The 25,913-nt window shown below is 44.4% G+C and overlaps 1 protein-coding gene across 2 annotated transcripts in view; it reads right to left on the reverse strand.

Moving 5' to 3' along the window:
* Lyn (LYN proto-oncogene, Src family tyrosine kinase) overlaps nucleotides 1-25,913 on the reverse strand; it is a 124,077-nt gene that overhangs the window by 17,596 nt on the left and 80,568 nt on the right. For both annotated transcript variants that reach the window (XM_006992640.4, XM_006992641.4), the window contains exons 9-10: nucleotides 25,461-25,643; nucleotides 23,783-23,859 (exon numbers count right to left, since the gene is read on the reverse strand). In XM_006992640.4, coding sequence (XP_006992702.1) covers nucleotides 23,783-23,859; nucleotides 25,461-25,643 — 260 coding nt within the window. The remainder of the gene's footprint in view (nucleotides 1-23,782; nucleotides 23,860-25,460; nucleotides 25,644-25,913) is intronic.

Raw genomic sequence — 25,913 nt, forward strand, 5'->3', positions numbered from 1 at the left:
TTAAATTGTCCAATTCAGAGCTACAGAAAGCAGAGTGGTTAGCAGGCTGGAAAAGGAGTATGGGGAGGAGGTATGGGGGCAAATCAAAGACTTGGCATTTTGGAAGTGTGTAGTCCCAGAAATAGAGGAGTCAGCATCCTGGGTGACAGGCATGTTGAGGGCCTGAATGGTAGTGCAGGACCAAGCAAAATTGTTGAAGAATCTCTTCCCTTTCCTTCAGTTCAATCTCAATACTGAAAATGGGTCAGGGAGATGGCTCAGTGGATAAAAACTCTTGCTCCAAGACTGACAATCTGAGTTCAATGCCCAGAACGAACACAGACACAGACACACATAGACACACACAGACACACACACACGAACAGAATCATCTGGAAGTTTGCAGGCCTGCTATCCTGGAGTCCATAGCTTGGCCAGTACAAGAAAGACCCTACCTCAACAGAGCTGAAGGAGAGACCAGATTCTAGAAAGTTGACCTTCATACAAACAAAGTGGCACATGTGAATCCACAGTCATACACATAATAATAATAATAATAATAATAATAATAATAATAAACAGTAACAATATGCTTCAAATAAACCATGCTATGGTGTCACCCACAGTTAGGGGTTAGCAGGAAATAAGCAGATTATCAATAGCATCTCAGACCTCAATGTTGTGAGGATGTATCAGAGATTTGGAATAATTTGTCTTGAGTTTACAAGAAATGTGAGCAGCTGATAATTATTACTTTGAATTTTTTAGATTTATTTAATTTTATCTGGCTCTGGTTTTTTTTTCTTTTTGTTATAAGACAATCTAAGATTTGAACAACATCTGGTATCCAACTTGTGGGGCATGAATTCATGAAAAAGCTGCTTGCCTGTGGCCTTGCAGGCCCCTGCTCATGCCCAAGTTGCATGCGGTCAGAGTCTTCACCCCATGTGAGCTGGAGTCCTTAACTCGCTTGCCAAGTTTTTGTTGCAGCCTCTCTGCAGCAAACTCCATTAGTTTTTTGGGGCTCCAAAAACCATAGGAGTTAGCCATTTCCTCACATTCCCTCCTGCAGATGGCTGGCTCTTTGGCTTCTTCTCTCCTGGTGGGTTGTGGGCTCTCCTTGGATCCCCATCTTGGGCTGCTATCACACTAGGTAGTTGGCTGCCTTGAAACCCGCTCAGGCTTCTACTGTTCTATATAGAAGCAGTCAGCCTCACATCTGAATCGTCATTGTTGGCAGATTTGGAGAGACAATTGGGATTTCTTAAAGGGAGAAATTAGCTAAAAAAGATTTTTTCCCACATTAAAAAATGGGAAACATTTTTACAATGGAGGGAATTTTGTCTGTTTGATAATACAATTGATGATCTGAAAATGGAACAATTAAATGAGAAGATAATTAATGTAGATGGGATTTATGTAATGTCAATTATAAATATTATTTATTTTATCATTTCTGTTTTATCATTAAAAAAAGTTGGTTAATGTGAGAACCAAGATAAAAATTTTAGAAAAACTTGTTAAAACAGATCATAGAGAAATTCAGACCCAGACAGAAGAATTTAAAGGTCAATCAATCTTAGCATTACATTATAAGGTTAAAGAGAAATAGCCTAAAGCTTTCAAATAGCCAATGTTAATCTACCCAGTAACCTTACAGGAATTGTCAAATTCTCCAGGCTGTGTATGAGCTGATTGGACTCCTATGCAAATGTTAGATTTGAGGAGATTCAAAGAAGCTATAGTGTCATATGGTATGCATTCCTCATTTGTGAGGATGTTAAACTCATGGTCAACTTGTAATAGAATTATCCCTCAAGACTGGAGAAATTTGGTTACAGCTGTCTTAGAAGCTGGTCCCCAATTACAATGGAGGATCTTTTGGAAGGATGAGGCTAAGACCATTGAACAATGAAGTAGGGCTAGAGGTATGAAAGTCTCCCAAGATCAACTTCTTGGAGAGGGAGATTATGCTAATATAGAAAGGCAATCTTTATATGATGACCACACCCTGACTTTATGCCTAATGGCAGCCTTGAATGCTTGGGACAGTATTAAGGAAGTAGGAAAGAAAATTGAGTTATTTACAAAAGTTATACAGGGCCCAAAAGTAAACTTCACTGATTTCTTACAAAGACTGTCTTCAAGAGTAAATAGAATGATATCAAATTCAGAAGCTAAACAGGTAATAATTGAATCTTTGGCTTTTGAAAATGCTAAAATGCAATGCAAAAGGATAATTAGGCCATTAAAGGCAGGATCAGCACCCTTGGAGGAATGGATCTGAGATACAATTAATATTGAATCTCATGATCATGATGATGCTTGGATAGGAGAGGTGATTTCCAGAAGTTTGAAGAAAAGTCAAAACATCAAATGCATCAATTACAGTAAACAAGGTCACCTGAAAAGGGACTGTAAACAAGATGTTCCTAGAAACAATGTTTTTGCTAGAAACAATCCCAATAGAATGCCCCTCTCTTCTGAATTATGCAGAAGGTGTGGTAAAGGCAGACATTGGACTAACAAATGTAGATCAACATGGGCCTGAGGGGCCTCTTGCAAATTTGGTTGAGTCCTTTCCTGCCATCATAGAAGAAACTCCTTCCCAGAGCAATTAAAGAACCTAATGCCTATTGTGAAAAAAAAAAACAAACAAACAAAACTTCTCTGGATGATAGAACATTTTAGAAAATAAAACAAAAATTTAAGGAGAAAACATAAATCAAAATTGATAAAATTAGATTTGGAAACTCCCAAAGTTAGGGTTGGGGAAGGGTTTTGTTTTTTTTTTTTTTTTTTTTTTTGGTTTTTCGAGACAGGGTTTCTCTGTGTAGCTTTGCGCCTTTCCTGGGACTCACTTGGTAGTCCAGGCTGGCCTCGAACTCACAGAGATCCACCTGGCTCTGCCTCCCGAGTGCTGGGATTAAAGGCGTGTGCCACCACCGCCCGGCTTGTTTTTATCTTTCAGGAAAGTGAAGGCATCCAGCTAAGGAATCTGAAGAACACAGGACAAATGAGACATCTGAAGAAAAGGGCAAATCATCAAGAAAAAAAATGTCCCATGAAAAAGATTTTCTGCAGTGAACCATGACCACATCTAACAGCAACTTTGAAGTCTCCAAAAAAGATGACGGGACCACACAACGATGATTTCATCAGGACAATGATAAAGCCATTAAGCTGACAAACATTACCCAAAGGTCAGCTTTGGACTACAAACTGCTCAGGACAATATCGAGATGGCTAGCTGAGATGATACAGCCTCACAGACTACTCCATCAGGACTTGACCATAATCCTAAATTTTTTCTTGTGTCCCCATAAGTGCCCCCAATCAGTAGGAAGTAGCCTAGAAAACTATGCCTACATTCTCAAAAAATGGATTATGGATGTTTGTGTTTGTTTAGGGATTGGTTAAAAATTGTTATTGGTCACAGTCAATCTCTTTCTAAAAGAAGAAAGGGGGATATGATATAGAAATATATTATATAGAAATGATAAGATAAAAAGTAGATTATTGAATCTATACTAAAAAAACATAGAAATGATAGGATAAAAGGGTAGATTATTGAATCTACTCTGAAAAGCAAAAAAAAAAAAAAAAAGACTACTGATATGATAAGATAAATGTAGCATGAATCTTAAAAGTTCTTATCAATAAAATAAAACCTGAGGCCAGTTATTGGGGTGAATGTTGGAAGATCAGAGAAGCAGAACAAGCTCACAGCTACCTCACCTTGCCAGTTCCTCAGCTGATCCTGTTCCCTCAGACTGGAAGCCTGAGTCCTCATCCAGAATGAATCTCCCCTGAACTGCTGCTTGAAAGCCTGAAAGCTTAACCAGCCAAATGCTACTAGTTTCTGGTTTTCACGCCTTATATTATCTTTTTGCTTTCTGCCATCACTCCCTGGAATTAAAGGCTCACTTCTTGGGATTAAAGGCGTGAGTCACCATGCTTGGCTGTATCCTTGAACACACAGAGATCCAGGTAGATCTCTGTCTCTGGAATGCTAGGATTAAAGGCGTGTACTACCACTACCTATCCTCTATGTTTAATATTGTGGCTGTTCCGTTCTGTGACCCCAGATTAGTTTATTAGCATGCACAATATTTTGGGGAACACAATACCACTACAGATAAAAGGTAGATTATTGAATCTACTCTAAAAAAAGATAAGTAAATGATAGGATAAAGAGTAGATTATTGAATCTGCTCTGAAAAGAAAAAAGGGAGGACATGGATATGATAAGATAAAAAGGCAGATTATTGAATCTACTTTTAAAAAGTAACTACTAGTTTTAAATATTTTACATTGGATTGGATTTTTATATATTGTATACAAATTTTGTATATTGATACAAATTTGAGATTAATTTTGTTAGAAAATACTGTACATATATTTCTAATTTTGTTCAAGGTATTGTACCTATACAGTTCATTTAACAATGTAATGCAAATTGCTAGTCCTTAAAAGTTATTATCAACTAATTAGGATATAAAGAAATGCAAATTAGTAGTTAGCTGTTAACAATCAAACTTGTTGTCATATTAGGTATGTTTTTAAGGTAAAAAAGAAATATATTTTAGATAAACAGTTTATCTTCAAACACTTCAGAGATACAGAATATGGTATTTAAGATGTTTTAATAACACAGATTCTTTTGTTTTAATGACAATGAGACATATCTCTTGCTGGCAGCACTGATTTATTTCCTGGCAGCTCTGAATTTTTTATTATAAGACCACCTAAGAAGATGATAGGCATCGAAGAAACTCCATATGGAGTTTGGAGTTTACTGTCTTTGTGGCAAAAGTTAGCCACTGGGCAAGAAAATGCCCTTGCCTTGACTGCTGACAGTATGCTATCCAAAATGGACAAGCAGGACACAAAAGAAAGGACTGCCAATCCTTGCCAAGACAAGGTAGGAAGGTCCTTCAGAAAACCCTGCTTCATAGATGAGTCTGTCAGATATGCTAGGCCTGTAGGCTGAAGATGGATGCCCTAACTTTGCAGAGGAACCTTGGGTGACTGTCCAGACAGCTAGGTGTTTCTGTCATTTCTCACATTTTTTGGAAGTCGCTTGTTTGCACTTCCTGCTTACTCAGTTAATATTATTTCCTTCTCAAGTCTCTGAGGGAGTTGAAGATTAGATAGTTATAGTTTTCTTTGTGAATAAATTGAGAAAAGAAACTCACTAGAGATGTGTACAGTGTATAAGTTTGAAAGACACCAAAAGATAGTTTTCAGTTGGTAATACAAGTTAGGAGAGAAAGTGAATTAGGTACAACATTTTGGACTCACCAAAATAGGATAAGCAATGGAATATTTTCTCTGAATCTATAAAATGTTAATGGACTGGACATTGTTAATGTAATTCTTGACTATATATACTATATATACTTATTGTATATAGTTTTTCTTATATAATTATTATTCTTTTATTATTTTAGTGTTCATCATTCACTATTATAAGCCCAATACTGATTTTAGTCATTTTCCTGTTTATTACTTTAGACTGAAAAAGGGGAAATGTGGTGATATATTGTGTACCCTAACAAATGTGCCTAAGGATCAGAGGACAGAGCCAACCACTAGATTAGACATAGAGGTCAGGCAGTGGTGGCACACACCTTTAATCCCAACACGTGAGCGCGCATGCCTTTGCTTGGGAAGCACACATGCCTTTAATCCCAGGAAGTGATGTCTGGGCACAGAAAGGTATATAAGGTGTGAGGAAACAGGAAATCACTCTCTTTAGGCTGAGGATTTTATAGAGGTAAGAACTAGTGGCTGGCTGTTCTGTTTCTTTGTTCTTTCAGCTTTCACCCTCATATCTGGCTCTGAATTTTTTATTATAAGACCACCTAAGATTCAAACAACAATTGTATGTGGCTTACTACTTTGCTGCATGTACTACTTGCATGAATATTACACCGGGAAGTCAGAAGACAATTTTGGAACTCCTGGAACTGGAGTCCTGGATGGCTGTGAGCCACCATGTGGATTCTGAGAATCAAACCTGGGTCCTCCACAAACTCAATATGTTCTCTTAACCACTGAGCCTGCTCTTCAGCCCCAATAATAATTATGATAGCAATTACACTGCCATTTTCTGAATCCTTCGTGTGTGTGCGCGCGCGCGCGCGCACATGCTGGGTACTGAGCCCAGAGCCTTGCACAGGCTAAGCATGTGTTCTGCCACTTAAGTCCACAGCCCTGCACTGTATCAATAGGAAATGACTTAAATCAGTATTGGGCTTATAATAGTGAATGATGAACACTAGAGCTGATCTCTGAGAGGCCAGGTGGAAGCTATGTGGGCACAGCCTGGCCTCAGGCACACTGCCTGGGGAGGACCTGAGCCTATGTAGGTTGGCCACTGTGGATTTACCAAAGTGACTTGTCACTTCTGAGACTGACAGATGTGCTAGGAATCTTCCTTGCCACTGCGGTGGTGAAAATGCCCTGACCCTGGTCTGTGACGAATGAGCAGAGACCACTTAGAAAAGAGGAAGATGCCATTTCCCACTTCCTCCAGTGAGGGAGGGAACAAGAGATACACCACGGCCACTGTGTGCTCTTTCGAGTCATGGCTACCCCTGCTGTAGAATGTGCACTGACCCAACAGGTGACTTTGATTCCCTCAACTCAGTGGGAATGAGCTATGACCGGAAGGGGACTGACGCCCACCTTCTGTCCCCAGCGTAGGGAGCACAGCTAAGCAGAGCCCGGTGCACAGAGTGCCCTCAGTGCTGTGCAGCAGTGCAGACCTGGGTGTGGCCCAAGGGCCATTTCCAGTGAATGCTAAGGCAAGTGCCACGCTCTCAGGAATAGACTACATTGCAATAGATCCACACTCGTTTATAGGATTTTAACACAAAATGAAAATAAAAAGCTAAAACATTCAGTTATATATCTACAAACCTGTAATAATGCACAGGATATGGACCAACGTGATTTAAAGCACAATATTAAAGGATTGGTGGCAAGGAGATAACAAGAGAGACTACCCAAGAAGCTCCCAAAAATTTACTGCCAGCAATGAATAAGTAGAAGACAAGACCCCTGGCCTCATACACAGAAAATAAACACAAATTGTAATAATGAAATTAGACATTAGGCAGGGCTAGCGGGAATGCTCAGTGGTTAAGAACACGTGCTGCTCTTGGAGAGTTCTGGCTTTGGTTCCCAGCACCCCCAGCAGGCAGCTTGCAAACTCCTGTAACCCTGGGATCTGATGCCACCCTCTGGCCCCTGCGGACACTGCACGTATGTGGTGTACAAACACATACACAGGTATCCAAACACACAGACACATTAAATAACTTGAAAAAAAAAAAGAAATTAGATTTACTGGATTGGATCAGAGAATAAATAGCAACATTTAGTTTGGCCAAGAAAATAAATAAAAAGATACTCCTCCATTTTTAAGACTTTTATGAACAACTAACCAAATTAAAAATGAACACATACTTTGGGAGTGGTAGGTCTACAATCAAGGATTTATTCTTCAAACATACTTCACAAATCTGTGTACGTGGGCCTTCACATGTTATCATCCATGTTTGTCACAGTTAGAAACCCAAAACCATACCAAACAACAAAGCCCTAAAAAAGCAACATGAATGTCTAAGAAGAACGATGTGATTACATAAGTCATAGCAGGCCACAGAGAAGGCCATAGAGTGTGGCCACATAAACCAGAGCATGGCCACAGGAAGATGCTAAGATGACAAATAGATGTACAAGATCCCTCTATGCTGAAAGAAAAACAAAATATGGTAGTTGATAGAGCTGCAACATGGAATACACAGGAGGGTAGCAGAGGGTACCCTCGTGTTTGGAGGGAGAAGCTGGGAAAGAAGTTGTAGCTTATAAACTACAAGGTAATTGATTTTTTTCTTTTTATCCACTGTAATCATTGATTACATTATCCATCATTAATGCTAATTAAACTTAAAATATTACTCAAAAATAAAATAAGAATATAGCATAAGAATAAACAGATGTTTGGAATCAGAATTTGGGTTCTACTTTTCCAATAGTTCTACAGCAAACAAGCACTGATTTCTAATAATGATATATGCCCTATTTTATTTTTTGTATTATTATTATTATTATTATTATTATTATTATTATTATTATTTTGGTACTGGGGACTGAACCCATGGCCTTGGGCATACTACACATTGAGCTTTATTCCAGTATCCCAGGCCTATTTCTACATCTTAAAAAAATTTTATTTATTATTCTAGTTTTATGGGTGTTTTGCCTGTATGTATATGTTTATACCATATGCATGCAGTTCCCTTAGTGGTCAGAAGAGGACACTGGATCTTCTGAGACAGGAGTTACAGAAGGTTGTTAATTGCGATGTAGGTGCTGGGAACTGAACCCACGTCCTCTGCAAGGGCAACAAGTGCTATTAACTGCTGAGCCTTCTCTCCAGCTCCTTTACATTTTTCAAAAATCATTATTTTTAAAAATTTAAGTCAGGCTTGCAGTAGGTTGCCCACACTGGCCTGACATTTGATCTGTTTCTGTCTTAGCCTTCTGAGTAGCTGGTATTACGTTTTGACAGCACCAGACCAGGCTAAAATGCTATTTTAAATAATTAAAATTCTGAACATACTTTCCCAGAACCTTCTAAAGCCTGGATACTTGTTTCATGTTATATTAGCTTTGAAGGATTTCCAGTGTTAGTTACTAAGCTGTTTGTTTTTATATAATAATATCAATGTTAGGGGTTGAAGAAACAGCTTGGCATGTACTTTGGAATTCTGGTCATCATAGCTTCACTAGACTACTCTTGGTACACTCACTGTCAGCATGCTGTTGCTGTTATCATTATTATTGCTGTTGCTGGGAATGAATCCAATGGCCTCACCACTAAGTGATACCAGTGGCTCACTGTTAGTTTATCAAAGGACAGAAGGTCATGGTCCTTCTGAGGCGGGGAGTCTTTCTTGTTTGTAAGGATTACATTATTGATCCTTCCACCCATCTGTCTATCTGCTAACACAGTCCTCCCTTCTACAAGCCCCACCCTATTCTGGACGTCGTGGTCTCCTAGAAACAGCCCTTGTCTATCATGTTTACTCTCTAATAACAGAGACAGAAAGTAAGAATTTGGCCAACAGACACCAAGGCAGAAACAGGGGAAACAGATCACAGGCACACTGCACTTCAACTGGTTGAGCTGTGCTGTGAGCAATTGCTAACTCACTTGCTCTGTGATGAACTTCAAGGAAGTTTGTAACAAGAGCTAATAAATTCCAAATAAACCTGAAACAGATGCAGGTCATCTTTATTTATATTTCTTCCCCTTTGAAGTGAGTTTTCAAAATAACCCATGTTTATGGAAGAAGCCTGTGAAGACTTTCCCTCTGCCTATCCAGCTTTTCCTTATGGATATGGAAGCAGGAGGGCTAGAGGCTGGAACGACAATGGAACAGACGTGTTCACTCACCAGTCAGAATTTTCCTGAGCCCACTGGGTTGGGCAGCTGTCTCTGGGCTTCCCTGAGTTAAGAGTGTGACAAAAGTCTAGTTCCCTCAGCAGATGTGCTTCTGACAGGATAGTCTACAAAATGATCTCTCACCACCCAGCAGCTTCCCCAGAGTGGTGCTTCCCAGGGTCATGCAAGACCTGAGGACATCCTAACTTGTCCCTAGCTACAGATAACAAGACCTAGGTACACACAGACTTAAACAAGCACTTAAGATGAAACTTGGAATAAGAAATGCAAGTGAGACCCTGCGACACAGATTTCTAACAAATAACAGAAATTTATGAAGAGAAATAACCCTTGGAATATCATCTAATATAAACTGCAGACCAATGGCCTTTATCAGGGCTCTGCCTCTCCTGAGAGATGCATAAAGCTCTGGGCAGCTCTGAGCAAGGCATGAGTCAATGCTTGTCATCCCACAGCACTTAGGGGTGGGGAAACCAGCGGCAAAGACCGGCCACGCAGTTACTCTGTAAATCGTCAGGAGGGGTACGGCACTGGAGGTAGCAGGGGGGGTCACCTGTGCAAGGCTGGGTGAGTGTCAAGGTGGGGTTTGGCACTCTGAGGGTGGTGCTTCCATCAGTGTGAGGAGATGAGCCATGGATGGGAACGGTTCTGGAGCAGGGAAAAAAGCAATTAGTTGGGCATGGTTGGTGTGTATGGAGAAACCAAGAAAGCAGTGGGATGGAGGGAGCCACTGGAGCAAGAGATAGGAGCTGCAATGCACTCAGAGGTAGACAGTTTTACTAGACCTCCAGTGCCCCAAATTACAGCCCTTCAGAATGTAAAAAAACCAAATTAGAACATTAGAGACAGACCAAGGCCAAAGGTACAGTGGGGGTACATCAGTGCAGAGGTACATCATCAGTGCAGAGGTACATCCCTGCAGAGGTACATCATCAGTGCAGAGGTACATCCCTGCAGAGGTACATCATCAGTGCAGAGGTACATCACTGCAGAGGTACATCATCAGTGCAGAGGTACATCCCTGCAGAGATACATCATCAGTGCACAGAATGGCTCATTGAAGAGAAGACAGAATCCTGAAGGGCAGGAAGTCAAGAAACAGGCCTGAGTTTGAAGAAGAGGATTGCTGGGGACAACGGGAGGTGTGTTTAGAGCCACCTAGTGAGCCAGAGCTCTGTGTTGCATTGAGGGAAGCATCCAGGGACCCCAGGACTATTCAGTAAGTGAAATCTAACAGTGTGAGCTTCAAGGGAGTTGAGAGTCAGGGATGAAGCAGAGGGTCTACAGTCAACAAGAGGGTCACACAGTGTAGGAATGCACCAGGAAAAACTGAGCTAAGAAACACTGACATATCTTAAAGGAACAGGAGTTGGTTGTGTAATATAGGGCACGATCCAGGAAATGGTTAAAAACACTTGGTGGAACAGCTGAAAAATTTTATACCAGCTACAAATGGTAATTTTGTAGAGAAGTGTGCCTTCACCATGTGAATTCCAGAATCAAGGTGAATTCTGTACCAACAGGAGGCCCAGAAAGGCCGAGAGAGAAACCTGTTCTGCTGTGCACTGTCCCAGCCCCCACACTCAGTTTCAAATGGTTCATTTATAATTTCTCGATCTTCCTGGTGTTCTTTATGCCACAAGAAATGTGAAGCAAAGCTTCTCGTGTTTTCTCTGACAGCCCAGGTACTCAGACTCGACTTCCTTCTTCTCTCACTTTTGATTTGACACCTCCCCCCCCCCCAGCAAATTTTGTGCAGGTAAATAAACACAGAGAAGGGGAAAGTGAAAATGCTCTGTTCACACCTGTGACCCAGACAACCTCCAAGATGACACACAGCCTTCCAGTCACTGGTTCAGAGCTGCGGGGAGCAAGGGAGGTAGATGTGCCCCACTTCAAGTGGCCAAGAAAATGATTCAGTGAGTTTTTGCTCAGCACCTACTACCTTCGACACACTGTCGCTACACACTGATGATTCAAAGATAAACAAGGACTCGTTGAAATAGTAATTGTACATGCTATGGAAGAAATGCTCAGAGGTGACTATAGAGAACCATGGAGCAGGCAGGGTTTGCAGAGCAATGGCCTAGGTGGGAAGACACACACTGGCAACAAGACTGTGGCCGTGAGGTGAGGCAAAGGACAGTAGCTCCCAAAAGCAAATTTGGGAAAGGTGCGGAGAGAAATGCACTTGTGAGGTGCAGCTCCGAGGAAGGAGGGTGCGGTCGGCCACTGGGGCTCTAGGTCTGGTGGGAACCCACCGAGGGGAGTTGCCAGGGATGAATGTCATTCAGGTGGTGAGACACATAGTCAGACTTAGAAAGACGGACAACAGAGGGTCAGGAGGGCACCCCCAGGGGCCATGGAGGGGCAACGGTGAGCTGGTGTTGGTGAGTGCATTATTTTGGCTGACCAAAGGAGGAAGGTTCTGGAAATGCTTTAGGTTTTGCAACAACATAAGTGGACTTAATGCTGCTGGAGGCACTAAATATGGTCAGACTGCTGCATTTGATGTTATGTATATTTTAACCACAATTGTGTATGTGTGTCTGACGTGTATGGGGGCAGGGCATGAACATGCCATAGTACTCATGCAGTCAGAGGGAAACCTCGGGTGTCAGCCCTTGCCTCCCACTTTCCTAGAGACCGGGTCTCTCTTGATTTCTGCTTGGCTGCCGAATGTCCAGGGCCTTTTGTGTCCACCTCAGCTTTACCTGGGTTTGGGGGATGTGAACTCAGTCTTGCTTGTGTGGCAAGTGCTTTGCATACCAAGCCATCTTCGAGCTCCTATTCTACCACCGTTTAAAAAACCCAAGACAAGAGAGGAGAGAGAAGAAGGGAAAGGGGGGAGGGGGAAGAAAGGAGAAACTGGAAATTGGCCTGCCTACGCAGTGAAACTCAGGGAGAAGGAAGCCGAGGAGAGGAGAAAGAAGGGCTAGGAGTCAGCCCCCTGTCTGCAATCCATGGGTACAAGCCAGTTTTTATGTCAGCTTGACACAGGCCGGAGTCATTTAGAAAGAGAGAACCTGAATTGAAGAAGTGGCCTCACCAGATTGGCCAGCAAGCAAGCCTGTGGGGCAATTTTTAAATTAGTGATTGATGGGGGAAGAGCCCAGCTCATTGTGTGTGACGCCATCCCTGGGCTGGTGTTCCTGGGCGCTATAAGAGAGCAGGCTGAGCAAGCCATGGGAAGCAAGCCAGTAAGCAGCACCCCTCCATGCCCTCTGCATCAGCTCCTGCCTCAAGATTCCTGGAAGTAAAGGAAGCCCCAGGACTAAAGGGTCCTGGGGAGGAGTTGAGGCTTGGCACCATGTGGCAGCATCAGAGCCCCTGAAGGGAGCCCAGGAGAGGTATTGGTGAAGTGCAGCCAGGTTGCACAGAGACCCCAATATGTTGGAGATGCCAATACCACAGACAACCACCAGTGACAGCAGCAGGTGTGGAGTGAAGCTGGCCCGAGCCTTCAAGACAAGCTCTGTGTGCTGCAGAGGGCAGTGCCAGACTGTGCTGATGCCTAGGCCCTTTGGAGCCCAGAAGATTGTGAGTTGGTACCAGATGTCAAACACTGAACTTCTCATATCCTTGAACTCTGTTTTGTTTTGGGTTGATGATAACTGTGCAGATGGTCCTGGGGTGTATAAGAAAGCAGACTGAGTGAGTCATGGGGAGCAAGCCAGGAAGCACCGTTCCTCCACGGCCTCTGCTTCTGTTTCTGCCTCTGGATTCCTGCCTCGATTTTCCTCAGTGATAGAGACGGGAAGTATACTTAGAAGTAATAGATGAAATAAATCCTCTCCTCCCAGGTTGCTTCTTTTTAATGGTGTTTTATCACAGAAATGGAAACCCTAATTAAGACAACTTGTGCCTGGGTACCTTGTTGTTTAATGTTTTCTTAACACACACACACGCAATTATATTTATTTGCAGGTATAATGTGATAGCTCATTATATGTATGCAATGTGTACTGAGCAAGTCAGGCTAGTCAGCATACTAACCACCTCAAATATTTGAAGACAAGTGCCATGAGTTCTTAGATGTGCAAACTGAAAATGATGTCACGGGCACAGAGAGTGGATGGCGGCTGCAGAGGATGGGAAGGGTAGAGGGCATGGGGAGAGAAGGGAGCAGGCAGGTGCTGTGCTGCGTCTGTCTTTCCTGTTCCGCTGCTATGGGGCAGACTATTGACTCAGAAATGGCAGTGAAGTCTAGAAAGACCTTCCCAGTGGGAAATGCAGAACTAAGAAACACCCCCTCACCCACACACCGCATGCACCTCCAGGAAACCCAAGGGAGCGTTCCAGGCACAAGATGACTTCAGGTCAAACATTTAAATGGTCCTTAAATGGGGTGAAAGCTACTGTCGGTGACTCCACTTTACTGTACTTTACCAAACCCTGGGGTCTACGAGGCCACAGATGTCACAAAGCGCATCCTCTGAGGTGAAGGAGAAAGCTCTCCTCAGCAGAAGCCAACATTTCTTTTTAAGACCAATAACTAAAATGTCTCTCTCCATGTAATCTCATTTCCATTTTCATTTTCCCAAGAAAGACTTAACATAAGCCTACTTTAAAAATGAATAAAGACCTCACAGTTCTCTCTGTGTACAAATGGAGAGTGAGCACTTTCCCTGGAAATAGGTGTGGGGAGTGGCTTGTGAAGAGCCAAGGGGGAGAAAAGTCAGTCAGGCAGAGAACATGGGGAGGGAGGAAGCCTCGGAGCGCAGGCAGGAAACAGCCCAGTGTGGCTTCCCCAAACCAGTGTACCAAGAGGGGCTAGCAGAGTTCTCCAAAGATGCTCTTACCCCGAAATGCAATGTAAGTTTCTTTGTTCTCAGGAGATCCGACCTCCATATGTAGCTGGCTCTGTGGCCTTGCCTTCTCTACAAAGGACACCGTGCTCTTGGTGAACCCAGACACCCTTTATGCCTGCTCACTCAGTACCGTCCCTGGGATTCTGCCAGGGTCATCCTTTTTCCCTTCACACTGTCTCTTGAGCCCTCGTTTAAATGTGTCTATAGCTAAACCTTCCAGACCTCTTCAGCTCCACCCACCTTCCAAGTCCCAGATCCCATAGCAAAGCATTTGAAACCTAGGATGCCTGTAGCTGGTGCTCACAGCATCCCAAACCTTGTTCCCACTCGGGTGCCTATGATGCCAGTCCCTTAGCAGCTCAGTGTAGACAACTGAGCTTGTTTGTCATGCACCGTTTCTCCAGACTGTAGTGCCTCCTGTATTGCCCAGTCACTTTTCTATCACTCTAATAAAGCACCAGAGGCAAGGCAATGTTAAAGAATGGAGGCCTATTTAGCCCATAGCATAATGCCGGCTCTGGCAAGGGCTCCTGCTCTCCCTTGAATAGGAACTGTCCCTAACAAAATCTTGTTGCAGGCTTAGTCTCCAGCTAAGAGACCACAGAGGTGCTATTCAGAGGTGAATGAACCATGAGGTTTGATAGATCGATTAACCCATTTATGAATTAATTGTTTTTCTCACAGCACGAAGGATGGAAGTCAATACTTGGTGTGTGGTAGGCAAACGTATCACCATTGAGCCAAGTCTCTAGCCCTGAATTCACAGTGGGTATGGACAGCATTATTGGGAGGTGAGAGGAATATTAGCAGGTGGGACCTGGCTAGATGTCACTGGGGGATATCTTTGAAGGACATATTCTGGACCCTTCCTCTTTATCTCTCGCTCTCTGCTTCACGGCAAGGATATGGTGAGCAAGTTTGCTGTGACAGGCCTTTGCCACCTCTGTTTCCCTCACCGCAGGCCTACAGCACTGGAGCAAGCTGACCACAGACTGAAACATCTGGAATCATGAGCCAAAATACCAAAACGATCTGTTCCCACTTTTCTCTTTTTAAGTGTTCTTTCAGGTACTAGCCACAGTGGCAAGATGGAAACCAGAGGGCAGGGAGTGGGCCAGTCTTGTGATTCCCCAGACCTTCAAAATCTCCAAACACATCCGCACTCACTGCACATAAGCCCTTGGGGTCCACACTCAAGTCATGTCCAAACCATGGACCTCCTTTCTAATCATCTTTGTACCCAACATGTCAAGGCCAGACTTGACAGCGCATTCCTGCGGCAGAGTTCAGTCAATTCCTATCACTCCAGAGTTGTGCCAACCAGCCTGCCATGATTCCAGACCTCAGGAGCTTGTGTTGTTGTGGTGTTACCAGGAATTCGCCTGGCTGAGAGCTTTAGCTGTGTCCAAACAAAGGGCCAACTACTTCAGGCTGAGGTCTCCCTGACCAAAGTGCTTCTTGGTTTTAGGGGAGATAGTGGGCAGTGGGGCAGCCGCTGCAGAATGCAGCCTTTAGGACATGTTCTGCGATGAAACGCAGCCCTCACTCTCTTCCCATCCCATCTTTCCTGATGCAGAGTTAAAGGAAAAGAGAACAGCAACAACAAACTGTAATCTTAGTGAAAAGCTAGCCATGCACTCTTCGTGTGCAGATGGTGTGGAGAATAGGCCTGGGTGTCACAGTGACTGCAGACACTGTCTATTAGCACTAAGTGTCAAAATGCTGGCGAAAACAGCAAAACTGCCCAAGTCCTGGCGAGAGCTCGGCTGAGCATGCTTGCTCATGCTCTAAAACAGGTTTAAACTAGAGTTATCTACAAAACAGTTCACTACTGCTCCTCTTGACTCTGCTTGACACTTCCAGGTTCCTTAAAACCTGTGTCTGTTCTGCTCGTTCGTTCGCCTCTCACTTCATCTCATGCTTCCCTTGCAAACCTCTTGCTCTATTTTCTAGGCGCTACCTTCTGGTTGTCAAAACTCACTTCTGCAGTCTATAGCCTTTCCCAAGCTGAGGAGTGATTCTCAGTCCCCCACAGCCAGCCAGCCTGCCCCTCTGAGTTCCAGCCTCCCCACAGCCAGCCAGCCTGCGCCCCTGGGTTCAAGCCTCCCCACAGCCAGCCAGCCTGCACCCCTGGGTTCAAGCCTCCCCACAGCCAGCCAGCCTGTCCCCCCTGGGTCCCAGACTCTCCACAGCCAGCCAGCCTGCCCCCCTGGGTTCTAGCCTCCCCACAGCCTGCGCCCCTGGGTTCCAGCCTCCCCACAGCCTGCCCCTCTGGGTTCCAGCCTCTCCACAGCTAGCCAGCCGGCACCCCTGGGTTCCAGCCTCCCCACAGCCAGCCAGCCTGTGCCCCTGGGTTCCAGCCTCCCCACAGCCAGCCAGCCTGCACCCCTGGGTTTCAGCCTCCCCACAGCCAGCCAGCCTGCCCCCCTGGGTTCTAGCCTCCCTACAGCCAGCCAGCCTGAGCCCCTGGGTTCCAGCCTCCCCACAGCCAGCCAGCCTGCCCCCCTGAGTTCTAGCCTCCCCACAGCCAGCCAGCCTGCCCCCCTGGGTTCTAGCGTCCCCACAGACAGACAGCCTGCCCCTCTGGGTTCCAGCCTCTCCACAGCCAGCCAGCCTGCACCCCTGGGTTCCAGCCTCTGCCTCCACAGTGCTCTGAAAGCTACTTAAGGTGCTTAATCAGACAGCTCTGGCCACACTCCTGGTGCTGAACCCATTCTCCTCCACAACTCACGTGCCTCCACACTTAGCCATTTTCTTCCGGGAGACAGGAATGTGTCTTGCTCATTCCATCCCTAGCAAGGTGCCAGGCTGTGATCCCTGCATGCTGTACTTCCTGCATGCTGTGGGTGAAGGAGAGAAGAGGCGGCCATGTGGAGAAGGTAAAGAGAACACAGGCAGAGCCTAAGAAAGGGTTGACAATGCTCTTTCTTTGGAAGTCTTGTGAATGTCACATCTGGTAATGACCTTAGTCCACTCCATGTAAGTCTGGTCTTGCAGGACACCATGACAAGTTCCCAAAGAGGAAGCTGGTTTGTGACTTACAGTAACACAAACTAGAAACTGTCATCCCTGGACAAAACAGTATCAAGATTGGCGGCTGATCTGACTCACAGGTTCTTCTTGGTGCTAGGAAGCTGTCCAGCCAGGCTAAAACAAGAGTAAAGACAGCCGTGATAGCACACACCTGTAACCCCAGAACCCCGCATCTAGAAGCCGGAGGACTGAGAGTTCAAAGCCAGCTTAGAGAAAGATGGAGGCTCTTTCTAATAAACAAACAAACAAACAAACAAATAAATAATAAAACAATCAAATCCTGAAAACAAAACAACAGAACCCCAAAGAAAACAAGACAAGGTTCTCCGGCCAGCTGGACTCTTTTATCTTGTTTGCAGTCTATAACCACACTCCCTCTGCCACTGTGCTGTGCCCCCTCCCCCCCCAAAAGAGTTCCTGTTTTACGCTATTTTTAACCGACAGTTAAGTGTTTTTTTCTATTTTTTCCTGGAAGAAAACTGCGTATTATCTAGTTTCGCAATTCTGACATCGGCCCCAGTTTCACTGTCCGTTTTGGAAGTTTTCACGGCCCCAAGGTTGTCACACGCTTAAAACGATGTTTGAATGAAACTCATTATTCAAATGGATAAAGAGAAATGGGGTCAAATTCCAGGAACTAGATGGGAAGAAGTCTAGTGTTCTAAAGCACAGTAGGGTGGCAACAGTTACCAGTAACTTATCGAAACAGGTAGGGCAGTGATTTTTGAAGGTTCACTGAGATGACTGAGCAGGTGATGGTGCTTGCAGCCGGCCTTGATGATTTGAGTTTGATGGCGGGACTCCGCATGATAGAAGAGACTCCTGCAGGTTGTCCTTCGACTTTCACATGTATGCATGTGCACAGACATGTACACATGATAAAAATGGTTTAATTTTTTTAAAAAGTCACATTGAACTGGGGACAGTAGCACATGCCATAATCCCAGGACTTTCAAGGCAGAGGCAGAAGGATGATGAATTGGAGGCCAACCTAGGCTACATAGCAAGACTCTGTCTCAAAAATAACAGACAAAAATAATTACACTGTACATTATAAATATGTACAATTAATTTTATCAATTAAAATATTTTTAATTTTGAAAAGAGAACATTGACATGCCTGAATCCGATTACTATAATAATGTGATATATTTGTGTCCCTTTGTTTTGAACATTAAAATCATTAATTATAACAGAGGGACAATTCATGCAGAAAAAGCTTTTCTGTGTCATGGAATGTTAGAGCTGAGGCTGTGGGACACCTAATGGGTATGTGGCCTTGGAGGTGAGGAAGACTGGGGCCTTGGGGTGACCATTTCCAGGGAGAAGCCTGTTTCCTGGCTCGTAGGCCAATGTTTTCTGGATCATTAACACTATCTTTTGCCATCTGAAAAATGTAGCAGTGTTTCTTCTGTTTCACAGGATGAAGCAAGCACTAATTGTGTAGGCTCTTGTGCACTGGGAAGTCGTGGTTTCCAGGCAACCACTCCCTAGTGATGCACATTGACCATCTTGTCCTGATCCACATGGCCCCTTTACCTACAGCAGCATTCACAGCACAATACTCTTTTGCAATCAATTAATTCCCACTTCATTGCTGGTCTTTCCCACCTTTGTGCTATCAAGAGGACCTGAAAGTGCAAGGGCCGCAGTAGAGAGGCGCCCGCGAGAACGCCAGGAAAGAGGAAGGACTGGGAAAGCAGCAGTGAGTGTGGCCTCCTAGAAGATGTTCAAGCCAAGCCGGGTGCTGGGGGTTCCACTTGCCACCAAGCTGAATCCTGTGCGCCAGTGCCTCTTCCTCTGTTGAGGAAAACTGGTCGGTGGCATCGGCAGAAAGGCTACAGACAGCAGTGCTGAAGGACCGATGTGTAACTTGGTTTTACAGTGCTTGCCTTGCATGCACCTGTCTATGGCTCAATTCCCAGTGCTGAATTTATTTTTTAAACTTGAAATAAGGCTTTGAACATAAAGTAGTTCCTTTATTATAATGGTTCTCAACCTTCCTAATGCTGCGACACTTTACAATTCCTCGCATTGTGATTTCAACCACAAAATAATTTTCATTGCTACTTCATAACTGTGATTTTGCTGCTGTTATGAATAGTAATGCAAATATCTGTGTTTTCTGATGGTCTTAGGTGACCCCTGTGAAAGGGCTGTTCGAAGTCCAAAGGGTTCTTGACCCACAGGTTGAGAACCACTGTTTTATCAGGATATTATGGGAGCAATGGTGATGGTGAAGGAATGATGTTGGATAACAGTCATAGTTGGGAAATGAGAACCTGATTTCTCTTCAGTTCCTCCAAAAGACAGAGCAAAGAGACGACATTCACATCATACTGCATCTGATGATACTGGCAAATACTTTAGAAGCTTCCTAAGGACATTTCCATCCTGACCCTTCCAGCTTATTTATCACAGTCTGATCAGTCTCCTGGGTATAGAAAGAGGTTGATAAATATACTCAGGTTTATTCCTTTCTTCAGCTTACTAACTTAAAACTTAAACTGTGACTTAAAATTTAATACCAATGAAAAAATGCATCTTGAGGATAATCACTACATAATACAAAGATTTAGTCCGGGGTGCATATGTGTAATCCTAGCGTGAGGGAGGCAGAGGCAAGAGAATCAGGAGTTCAGGGCCAGACTCAGAAGAAAGAAAGATGTATGTTGACAAAAAAGATGAATGGAAAGATGAGAAGTTAAAGAAATCATTAACTCATCAGCAAGGCAAAGACCCGAAAAACAGGAAAATTGCCCATCGTGGTAGGCCAGGTACAAAGGTGCCACAGGATGAACACTGACCACCAGATGACAATGAGACAGAGGTGAAAGAACCAATTATCTGTAGTCAGAAGAACCAGGACGGAGTCTGAGCAATTCCACCTGGGAGTTCAAGTTTACTCACTCATTTGCAAAACATATTAGATAGCAATATAAATCCTCAAAGTTGTTGGGCTCTCATTGGGTAAGGGGCTTGTTTTACCAACTAGAAGACGCTGAAACAAACATTAATTGTTGCCATGATCACATCATCATAACGAATTGGCTTTTGCAGCTTTGCTCAGAGATAAGTGTGTTTCATTTCTGGTGAAGATGTTGCTGCCAGGTAGCAATAAATGCTTTGTTTCTCTGGGTTGGAAAGACAAAGTGATTGATCTGATCACTGCAAGGTCCTTCTGAACTCTGTACTTTATTTTCTTCTCTGTTTCCAAGCCTATGATTCCACCTCTGGTTCTGCCCCAGGATGTTCCTGACTACTTTCAACCTCTTCTCCTGCCAAGCATGTTTCTTCTAACACCTGGAGTTTACAAAATGGTATTCTGCTTAGAAAAGCACAGAACTGCTTCATTAAGTACAAGGAAAAAAGCTGTGAGGAAATGTGTTCCTAACAAAATTTCTTCATCTCCGCCCAGTGAGCCCATGGGCTGAGGGGGGTGGCTGAAGAGCATGGATTACACGTGGGCCCCATGAGACTTTTCAGAGCTTTTCTGAGACAGGAAGTGATGAAGTCAGCTCTCACATGAACTGGGAGGTGGTTTTCTGTCTCAGCTGGGCACCCAGAGAGGGTGGGGAAGAGAATGTAGAGAGGAAGTAGGTCATGGGGAAGTCCCAACTCTGCCCCTCACTCACTTTTCCTCACTCTTCTGAGGCTATGATTGTTAGCAGACCCATCTCCAGTCCCAATAACCAATCTCCACTGTTCACTATAGTGGTATCCATGGTGACCACTCATTTTCTCCACTCTTGACCATATACGACAGCGATAATGGGACAGAGTGACCATCGACATATTAACTGCTGATTAAGTTAGGGCTCACATACCAAGTGCACTCATCTGATTTCCACCCCAAGAGAAGCTGGGGAAAAGATAGAGGGTGTGGGGGTGGATTATCTAAGTATCTGGCCACCAGCTATCAATTTGGATTGATTTTATTAATATTCACTGTCTCATGTGATTCACCACCGAAAATGGACAAAGTTAACTAGTGGCAGGTGAGAAATTAAGAGAGGGCTCAATTGATACGAAAACTTTAAGAAAAGCACACGAAAGAGGAGGCAGCACACTGGGTAATGCCCCCAGAAATGGAACCGAGAGCATCGTAGTGGTATTAGGAGGATTGCAGAAGTCAATGTGTGAGGGATGTGACTTCAGCCAGGGGTGAGCCCACCGCCTCAGTTACAGCAGGACACGTCACAAGCAAACAGAACAAATAATAATGACAGCCTTGCTGTCATTAATGGGTGAGAGTCTGGGTGAGGCTGTGTCTTGAACAAATATGAACTCAAAAGGATCTAGAGCTTAGTTACAAAGAAAGCATATTCAGCTAGGGGCATAGCTAAGTGACAGACACGAGTGTCATGTGTCCAAGGCCTGGGGTTCAGTCTATGAAGGAACGAAGGGAGAGAGCGATAGAAGGAGGGCGGGAGGATGAAAGGAAGGAAGGAAGGGAGGACGGACGGATGGACGGACAGATGGATGGATGGATGGGAGGGAGGGAGGAAGGAAGGAAGGAGCTGGTGCTAAGCCTGCATGCTCAGGATATCCCTGGCTGCTGCTGACTGTGACACTCTCAACACTGTGGAAACTGTGACAACAGTTTTCCCGTTTACCTTGAAGATTCAGCAGTTTTACCCAGGGTCATCCACCAGCAACAATGCTCTGGGACACAGAAATAAGAGCTCATCCAGCACAAGCTGGAGCTTCTCCAGTCACCAAGGGGACTCAGCCTAGTTCCAGTGAAGTCCCCGACACCTGCCTGGTATCCAGTTGCACAGCCACCGTTAGAGCAGTCTCTGTGGGCATCATGTCTGCAAGCTACAAAGGCTTAGAAAGCAACTGTTGCTTCATCTTATGTATAAGTCAGAAAAAATTACCCTCTATGGTAGCCTCAGACACCCAGACTTAAGCTCAGAAATTTCAACTACAGCAAGATAATGTTTTTATCAAATAAGATGTACAAAATCAAATAAGGATACCCATGCAAAAAGAGAAAGACATCCTTTGGGTTCAGCATATACCCTGCCACCATGTCTGACCCAAAGAGCCATTTGTACAAACTGACCCTCAGGCGGACTGAAGAGCGCATCTCAGGCCACGTGCGCCATGTTTCCATATCCCTGCCCCATGTGGACCTTTGCTGTGGTCCTTTAATCTCTGGCCTAGTAGGAAAGCCCACATCCACTAGAGCAGAGGGCCTCTTTATCTGTGTTCAGTGCGATACATTTATCAGACTTCTGCTTTCTCTGCTTCCTGTTCTGCTAGCTTTGTGGGTCCACAGCTGCACCCAGCCATGCTGCTTTTACTGCAGGCCAGTGGTCCTGAGTATGGCCCTGCAGTGGCACCTCGGAGCCAGAGCCAGGATGGTTGTTTAAGGATGGCTAAGAAGGCAGGGCTACTGGCCCCTTTCCCTCCCGCTTCTCCACCAGGCCATCACTCTTCTATCAGATGCTCCTTTCCCTCCCGCTTCTCCACCAGGCCATCACTCTTCTATCAGATGCTCCTTTCCCTCCTGCTTCTCCACCAGGCCACCACTCTTCTATCAGATGTCCCTTTCCCTCCCCCTTCTCCACCAGACCATCACTCTTCTATCAGATGCTCCTTTCCCTCCTGCTTCTCCACCAGGCCATCACTCTTCTATCAGACGCTGGTGGTGCAGATCACATTCAGATTTCCTCCTCAGATGATGAGCTGAGGTCTAAGTAAGTTATTTCCTCGCAGACTGTCACTAGAGCAACAGGGACTGTCCTTCCTAAGGAGTTTTCCGCTTCCTCCAACAGCTCTTAGGTGTTTCTGTCCACTGGAATGTCTCCCCCAGTACACACTGTGGTCTGCACCACATGAACCTTTTCAGCCCGAGCCTCCAATGGCCAACACTGAAGAACAACACAAGCACATTGCCAAACATGGCTAACAGAACCAAGCAACTACTTAAATTCGGGAGCTGGCACCATTCAAATGCACATTCCCTGCTGTGCCAGGCATGTTGCTTGTTTTCTGGGTAATTTGCCTTTGCTTATAAGCAGACTTCAGAAAGTACATGACTCCGAAAACAGGCACCTCTTGGGCTAGTATTGGAAACATTACAGATGAATGTATCTCAGATTCCTAATGAGACATCCAGCAGGGAGTGAGACAAGGAAGAGTAGGCAGGGAACACTGAGAACTTCCAAGTATCAGTATATTAGAATCACAATGAAACATATGCTTGACTTAAAAGCTGCTGCTCTTACACAACATGGAATTGCTTCTCCAAAGTGCTGAACACCATTTCTATGAATTACAGGAAGTAATCCAGAATAAAGAGGTTGACCTGCTTCACAGAAGATGATATCCCAGCACATCTGTACACACACACACACACACACACACACACACACACCCCTCTGTGAGCACTGAAAGGGAGTTCCTTCTCCCTGGCATAAGACATTGAGTCTGCAAGAGCACACACTCACTGGGCTCTCTGATACTTCACCTGAGCTGAGAAGTCAATGAGCTTTGGGAGCAGCACCTTGCCACCTTCATCACTCTTGAGGAAATCCAGCAAGCTGCCTGCAGACAGAGGAACGACAGTCAATGCAACTCAAGCACGTGAGTAAAACAGTCCCTTCAAGGGCTTTCGGGGTGGGGTGGGGCCGGGGAGGTGGTGGAGTATCGTCCAGCAAGCACAAGACCCTGGGTAGAGCACTTGCCAGCAAGTTAACATCCTGCAGCTGCCCGATCACTTGTTCGGGACAGAAAGACATGAAGCATGTCCTCATGGGTGGCCTTTCCCTTGTAGGTATCAGGCTAGGCTTGCTCTGTCCTGTTCCAGCAAAGGAAAGAGCCAAAGGCTCTGGGAGAGCTGTTGTGCTGGGAACAAGCTTGTTTCCTAGCGCCGGCAGCAGCTTCTCCTGCTTCCTTCGGTTTCATATCTATGATACCTCCTTTTCCTTAGAACTCCCAGCACCAATCATGGGTAGCCTTGGTCTCCTCACTTATCACAAAATGGGCATGGTAGCTCTGTAGGAGTTCTTGTAAGGATGTAAGCAAGAGGATGGAAGGCAGACAGTGTGGGACTCGGAGGGTAGAAACACTGCACTACATCACCCGTGACAGAAGCACAGAATGGCACTTCGTCCTTGGACACAAGGCACTGGCAGCAGTGGTAGGTGGTAAGAGCTCAATGAATTTAGATATTGTTATACTCCACACCTGTGTTTATGGTCCAAACAGTGTTAGTTAATTCAGTAATGTTTATGAAATCACAAAGCACCTAGCCTTGAGTACGGTTTCTCAGTTACAGCAACCAAAGCCATATAGTTTTATTTCTATTTTTAGCAGTATCCTTGAGGCTAGGGACACAGCTTAATGAGAACTCATTTACACAGCCTTGGCGAAAATAAAACACAAAACTGAACATGTTCTCTTCTGAGGAATGTTTTGAGTAAATGCTATTCTGAATAGCAATTATTAACAGATATTAAGTTTTAGAAAATGTGATATCCATGCTTCTAATCTATTGGCTAATAGGACTTCCTATCTATTAGCTGGATGCTAATAGAGTACTTGTCGTCTGAGTGAGGACCTAGGTGTGATCTCCAGCATTAAAAGCAATTACTAACATATGGCTCTGACAGCATACTTTACTCCCTTTATGCATGAACAATTATTAATTTAAGATTGTTGCTCATGTTTCTGTCTTCCCTTCATTCATTTTTCCAAAGATTAAAAAAAAAGTGTGAGAATGTATCTCTAGCAGACTGAAGGTGAAGAAAAGAATGACGATTGAAAGCCATTCTGAAAAGGACTAACAGAAGGAAAGATGGCTGCCTAAAACCTCTTTTAGGGGTTCCGCAACATGGGGATTTAACCTCCAGGGGCTAAAACACATGAACTAAATTTGTGCACTATCCAAGCTCTCCAGGTGAGCCACATCCACAGACCCTACATTAACATTTTTAAGCAACACTCAGAAATTTAAATACTGCTCATATTTTAAGTAAATAAGAAAAATTCTGTCCTCTGACTATGCTTATGAAAATACCCTTTCTATGACTTTCTGACTTTCCAGTATTGAGCATGTTTCACATTAAAACAGTGTTTTTGAACACTTGAACATTTTGCTTTGGGACCTGCCTCCTTTAGGGGTACGGACTGTGAACATCACTCACCCTTGGCCATGAACTCAGTGATGATGTAGATGGGCTCCTCCTTGGTGACCACAGCATAGAGCCGCACCAGCTTGTCATGCTGCAAGGTCTTCATGAGGTTGGCCTCCTCCAGGAATGCCTGCACAGACATGGTGCCTGGCTTGAGGGTCTTTACGGCCACCTTTGTGCTGTTGTTATAGTAACCTGGGCAGGCAGAAGACAGCGGAGAAGGGTGGTCAAATGGGGAATTCAAACACTGCCCTTCCTAAACGCAGAATGAGGAAGCTTAGTTACAGACTGAGCGGGCCCAAGATAAAACACACTGCGGTGTTAAAAATCGAAGGACCACTGACTGCAGGGTATGTGAGAATTCTTTGTACTCATTCCACAAAAGTTTAAAACTGCTGCAAAATCAAAAAGGTTTTATAAAACAATAGTTGTGAAAATTCTATATGCATTTTACTACAAGGACTA

Source organism: Peromyscus maniculatus, chromosome 2, assembly GCF_049852395.1.
Source record: "Peromyscus maniculatus bairdii isolate BWxNUB_F1_BW_parent chromosome 2, HU_Pman_BW_mat_3.1, whole genome shotgun sequence".
Classification (NCBI taxonomy): domain Eukaryota; kingdom Metazoa; phylum Chordata; class Mammalia; order Rodentia; family Cricetidae; genus Peromyscus; species Peromyscus maniculatus.